Source organism: Physella acuta, unplaced genomic scaffold (assembly GCF_028476545.2).
Source record: "Physella acuta isolate Inbredline_101_S28 unplaced genomic scaffold, ASM2847654v3 ptg001411l, whole genome shotgun sequence".
NCBI lineage: Eukaryota > Metazoa > Mollusca > Gastropoda > Physidae > Physella > Physella acuta.
In genome coordinates this window covers 95,265-101,923 of record NW_026732926.1, presented here as the reverse complement: position 1 = coordinate 101,923, position 6,659 = coordinate 95,265, and the positions used below count along the sequence as shown (strand labels likewise).

The following is a 6,659-nucleotide window of genomic DNA, read 5'->3' as shown; positions in this document are numbered from 1 at the left end:
TTTTGATAAAATACTTATATATGAAATATATATAAATATATACTCCGCCTCCAGGTCTGTCTTGGGCGCCCTCTCTTCCGCTTTCCCTGGGGGTTCCACTCAAGCGCTTGGCGTGTAACATTTGTGTGAGCCTTTCGCAGTGTGTGACCCACCCAGCGCCACTTCCTCCTCCTTATTTGCACGCCTATAGGCTCCTGCCTAGCTTTCCTCCATAGTTCCAAGTTCGGCACTTTGTCCTGCCATCTCAATTTCAGTATCTGTCTAAGGCATCTTTTCATGAAGGTCTGTATCTTTGCTGTGCTTGCCTTGGATACTCTACATGTCTCTGCTCCATACAGCAGTACTGCCTTGACATTAGATAAATATCCTAATTTTTGTGGTAATGGAGATGGCCGAACTTTTCCATATGGGTCGCAGGACTGTGAAGGCGCAGCGGGCTCTATTAACTCTAGCGCGTTTTGGAGTTAGGTTTAGGGTTAAATATATTTTCTATATTTGCATATATGTATATATTAATTGGAAATTTAATGTATCCCGAAACCCAGGCTGAATAAATGATGCTGAATAAACACACAAGTCCCTGTCTTTTACAGATAGGTTTTTCACAAAAGCTAGCGCACAGCTTGGTCGAGAAGATATATATATATATATATATATATATATATATATATATATATATATATATATATATATATATAACAAGGAGAAATTTTGAGACGCTTTTGTCAACACCAATTAATAAGATGGTTTAGTAAATTTCAATTTTTGTCAAAACCAATTCTAAGAATGGTTTTATCAAAACCAGGACGGGTTTTTTTAGAACCAATTCCATTGCTTGAGTCATCATATTTGAGTTCACCACCCATTGAAAACAATTATTAATAGAACACTACTGTGACGTGCTAAGTTCCGGAACCCCCACCAAGGTTCGCTAATCGTCCATTCGCTTATCATGCCCAGTCTGTATGCACGTGATGTCATCCTTTCGAGGTCAAGTCAGTTTAACCTAAATAAACGACCGATAAAACAGACAGCGGGGCCTATCAGCTGGAACACAGACAGTAGAGCTCAAGGAATTACCTGTCGTCTGCCAGAAGTGCTAACTTGACCAGGTACCATGTTTGTTTGTTGCACAGATACAATTTCATATCATATTGCCTTGGGACATTGTGACATTCTTCTTTGATTCTATGATATTGTAGTTTTACAGAAAATAAACTAATTTGCACAAATTATTTGTTTGATTTAATAAGCTTCAAACTAAATACATTCAAGTCCAATACAGAAGTGTATGGTAAAGTCACGTGGTAATTATCTAACCCTTATCTAATGTTACTAATCTAATCCTCACCTAAAGGTCGTAATCTATTCCTTACCTTAAGGTAGTAATTTCACCATTGGCTTACGATAATCTGCTAAACCTACCCAGACGGCAATAGTCAAACTCTTAGCGTACGGTTTAAACATAACCGTATCGTAATCAGTTATTTTAGAAGGTCAGTGTGGCATTCATTAGTTAATTAAACACTAACCCAAAACTTGTATCGATCTAACGCAACGAATTAGGTTATTTTTAGTATCGTTTACGTCGATTATCATCACCATTGTCACTTAACCCGTTAGCTGGATCACTGGGATACCACAGTTTACGTCTCCACCACCATCCAACTTTGTTCACTACCTCTCTGATTAGTTCATTTCATTTATGTATTCATTTATTCAATTACGATAACAATAGTAGGCACGAAGGCCTTTTTTCACATTGGCCGTTTTAAAATAAACAAAAAAAAAACAATTTAATAACAGCATTTTAAAAAAAGCAATGGCAGAGTAACGACATAGCAGTAACATAGCACTAAAAATGTGGGATAGCTATAATACAAAATGAGATAAAATAATATTATAATAGATGAATGAGAAATGTTTCAATGAGTCAGTTAGAGAGGTCATTAAATAATTGTTGTTTTAGTTTAGTTTTGAATATATTTTCATATCTAGATAGTTTTATTTTATTAGGAAGATTGTTCCACAAATTAGAACCAGAGTAGGCGAAGCTATGCTTTTGGAAAAAAGTTGTATGTGGGATCGTTAAATTAAGACGACGATTTAATTTTATGTTAAAAGAAAATAGGTCTTATAAGTAAGAGGAGGCTGTTTCGTGGAACATTTTATATTTAAAAATGTATTTAGTATATATTATCTTTTTATTTAATTGAAGTATATTAGTTGTAATAAAAGAATCAAGACTACTAGACAAGCCAGTAACCAGTTTTATAGCCTTTTTTTGTAATGTCCTTAATCTCACCCATCCAGCCCCGTCCCATCCTTGATGTCATCCATCCAGTGGCGGCCCTTCCTTTCCCTTATCCCCATTCTTGCAGTATTGTTTTGGATAGCAATAAGCTGTTTCATCTTATGACATGCCCAAACCAACACACACACAAATTTCTAGATTTGACTTTTGACTATGCTCAGTATACTCTCCACGGGACCAGTCGCATTAGTTTCCCTGTACGTCGAGATTCTTTACATTTCTTGTAATACAACCTTTCAGCGGGTGACAATGAAGCATTCTATTTTTATTAGTTGCCCCTTAGTTCACTATGTCTGTCTTTCTCTTAGTTTGTGGCAAATCTTATATCTAAATTTTGCAGTAATTTCTTTAACCTTTCCAGATTCTTCGTAAAAATAAAGTTAAAGAAAGCTTTATTTCATAAGAAAAGGGTATATTAGTGTTAGTTTTGGAGTTAGGTTTAGGATTACATCCTAGTGACAGGTCTAGAGAGTGCGCTGTAGCTAACGGATGGTCGGACACCTGGGATCCCAAAAGTAGGGGTAGATAATTTTTTTTCGAAATTCATAGCAAACGCTACTGATCGAGGTCTAAAGCAAATATTTTAGTCGTATGCGATGTCGACTTCATTCAGAACAAGTTGAATGCATAAAGAAAGTAATGCTTATTTTGTTTTTAAATACCAAAATATCGACTTACTGTGTCAACTTTTTTTTTAATCAGAAATACTAAACCGTAGAAAATAAAGCAAATATAAAAAAAAATTAATTATTCAACGTTTAAATACACTGAAATTCAAAACATTTAAATTCATAAATTGCACTCATATTACTTTTCAAAATTAGACGTCTTGTTATGTGCATAAGTAAACCATTTTCTATACCTACATGTGATGAAAAAGTATTTCTATTGTAAATCTAAAACCGTCGTTACCAAACTCAAATTGGCAAGGCAAACTGACGCTGTCAATTGTAAGAACAAAAACAATCCAAAACGTACTATTGTTATTGTTTGTATATTTGTTTTATGTATGTATCATCACCAGAATCTTGTTGACATGGAAACTAGCCGTTCTTGTGAGAACTTCATCAAACTTGAGGTCAATCATCTAACCTCTTGGTCAAGCAACGAGTCATCTTTAGGTGAGTTCAGGGGTGCTCATGAACTTAGAGCCACGTTTAGAGCTGTTTACCTCGGATGGTTAGGATTTTTAGAGCTGTTTACCTCGGATGGTTACGATTTTTAGAGCTGTTTTACCTCGGATGGTTAAGATTTTTAGAGCTGTTTTACCTCGGATAGTTAAGATTTTTAGAGCTCTTTACCTCGGATGGTTAAGATTTTTAGAGCTGTTTTTCTCTGATGGTTAGGATTTAGTATGATTTGTGTCAAACGTGTTCAGGCATTTAGATACCAATCTCCAAGTACATGCCTTATATTCGACTACCATGTACATGCCTTATATTCCACTACCATATATAGACCTTATATTCCACTACCATATATAGGCCTTATATTCCACTAACATATATAGGCCTTATATTCCACTACCATATATAGGCCTTATATTCATCTACCATGTATATGCCTTATATTCCACTACCATATATAAACCTTATATAATATAAGGTTTATATATGGTAGTGGAATATAAGGCATATACATGATAGTGGAATATAAGTTATATTCCACTATCATGTATATTCCTTATATTCCACTACCATATATAGGCCTTATATCCCACTACCATGTATATACCTTATATTCCACTACCATGTATAGGCCTTATATTCCACTACCATGTATATAACTTATATTCCACTACCATATATAGGCCTTATATACCACCACCAGGTACTAGCATATCCTAAATACCCAAGGCTGAAATGCTCCTTTAACGTTTTTAGCTTTGAACTATCGTTTATTTGTTCATAAAATTTCTGTTCTTTATGTTTCTTTTTGTGTATTTGTATAGCTATAGGTAGATCCGGGGAATGAAAATCGAACTTAGCCCCCCCCCCCCCTCACTGACAGAAACTTATCTCCCAAGAGTTGGAATTGTTTGCTTTGTTGAATTTTTTAAAAATGGGTTTCTGTGCTTTTAATTCAGCAATACAAAAATAAAAATGTGACTGTGACCTTACAATGTGGATGTGACAGTGGCGTAGGCAGGGGGTGGGGGTTAAGGGGGTTTTAAGGGGGTTACAGGCTCTGTAAAAAAATGTATTGTCATAATTCCGATAATACCACTGTTACTTATTTAAATCTATTTCTAAATCAGTATATATATATATATATATATATATATATATATATATATATATATATATATATATATATATATATATATATATATATATGTATAATTGTATATGAATGTTTAGAACAGTCGTCTAAAAACGGACGCTGCGTTCAATCTGAAATGGTTTATCCCCCCACCCCACCTCACCGCCACAATTGTGTAGAGCGACATTAATGTCACACCTAGGTATACGCTGGGTAGGATAATTCACCGAAAGTGGCTGGACAGTTGTGAATGAAGTTGACCCCCCCCCCCCCCCCCCCCCCCCAAAAAAAACCCAACCCGAACTTATCTGTTAAGTACCAAAGTACCATGCCGCCAGAAACATAGCTTTTGAAACAAGTAAAACTCTGTGAATATTGTTTTTGCAATTACCAGTAAAAAGGTGTGTGATCAATAGACTGATCTAACCCATACCTTATCATTATGTTAAAAAAAATTATCTTTAAAGAACACAGTATCTAATTATAAAAAATGAGTGATCGGAAGTGCAAGGCCAATAATTTAGTTATATATCAGCTATTTTTTTTTTTTGCCTCAGACACGTAATTTATAGCGTCAGTTGTGTGTTCGCTTTAGTATTACAGTTTTCATCATCGGCTTGTGAGGACTGATACAGATTTACAATAGTAATATTTATTTCTTACTTGTAGCCTGCTTTCATTCATTTAAGATGGTTTACTTAAACATAGATCTAATATAAAACGTCTAAATATAAAGAAAAAATTAAAATTAAAAACCAACCTGAAACTGAAAATGCAAATGTGTAATTAAATGATGATTCAAGGGATTTTTTTTTCCTCGGCGTGCGTGGTGTGCTGAGGGGAAGGGGGGTGGGGTGGAATTTGGGTTTTTAAGTAGAGCTGAAAAAAAATTGGGATTACCGAGAATTAAAATTATACAAATTTTAAGCAATCGGAAAAGTTATGTTATTACAATGAGACACATCAAAGCAAACATTCTTCCCTTTCAAACATCCATATCTATACAGTCCTCAAACAGTTTTTTTTTTATTTTATTATTAATTCAATTGTTTTAAACATTTAAATCAGTAATAATAATATATTTGATAGATTTTACACAGCATCAAAGACATGAACAATGAACATCAGCGTATATAATAATCTTTTTTTTTTTTTTTTTTTTTTTTTTTTTTTTTTTTTTAGCATATATTTATAATAATCGAAGGGAGAGAATAAAATGGCATTAAATTCGAAAAGTGTTTTAAATAGAAATATTTGATTTTATACCACCTCTGATTTCAAAAAAGTTCACTATGCTGTTATTTTAGCATTTATGATAACAATATATATATATATATATATATATATATATATATATATATATATATATATATATATATATATATATATATATGTCGGCCTACAAAGGCCTATTTTTTTAATATATGCCACATACGTTTGTATTGTATAAGCTCTAATCACTGCAGATTTTATAGTATCGATGTTTATCTAAAGTATGTTAAGAATATAGTTGATGTAGCACTGTTTTCTCTATAGTAAATACGTTTACGTCATGGTGGCATCCCCACCCTTTTGTAATAATTGTCAATTTTACGTAAAAGACTATTTAACTTTAATTAATCATTAGTGGAACTGGCAAAAGAATATTTTTCTTGTTTACATTTTGCTATTTTTTGCCTAGGTGTCGGGGTTAGGGTTAGGGTTGTCACGCCCACGCCCTCGCTACGCCTCTGATTAGTGTAGTTGTAGGCCTACATTCGTAGTAATAGTAGTAGGCCTAGATTAGTAGTAGTAGTAGTAGTAGTAATAGTAATAGTAGTAATAATAGTAGTAGTCGTAATAGTAGGCCTGCATTAGTAATAATAGTAGTAAGCCTAGATTAGTAGTAACTGAACGCCTAATTTTGTAGAAGTAGTGGGCCTACTTTAGTAGTATGCCCACGCTAGTGGTAGTAGTAGTAGTAATAGTAGTAGTAGTAGTAGTAGTAGTAGTAGTAGAAGTAGTAGTAGTCCTACTTTAGTAGTAGTTGAAAGTCAACTTAAAGATATGTATCATTGAGGACTTCAAATAGTCTGGTCATATG

General features: G+C 33.7%; 1 protein-coding gene across 1 annotated transcript in view; it reads left to right on the top strand.

Annotated features, from left to right (window-relative positions):
- Positions 1-1,096: 1,096 nt before the first annotated feature.
- Positions 1,097-6,659, top strand: part of LOC131927501 (haloacid dehalogenase-like hydrolase domain-containing 5) — a 28,789-nt gene continuing 23,226 nt past the window's right edge. The window contains exons 1-2 of the mRNA XM_059283183.1: positions 1,097-1,112; positions 3,339-3,435. Of these exons, the coding sequence (XP_059139166.1) occupies positions 3,351-3,435 (85 nt within the window). The 5' untranslated portion in view covers positions 1,097-1,112; positions 3,339-3,350. The remainder of the gene's footprint in view (positions 1,113-3,338; positions 3,436-6,659) is intronic.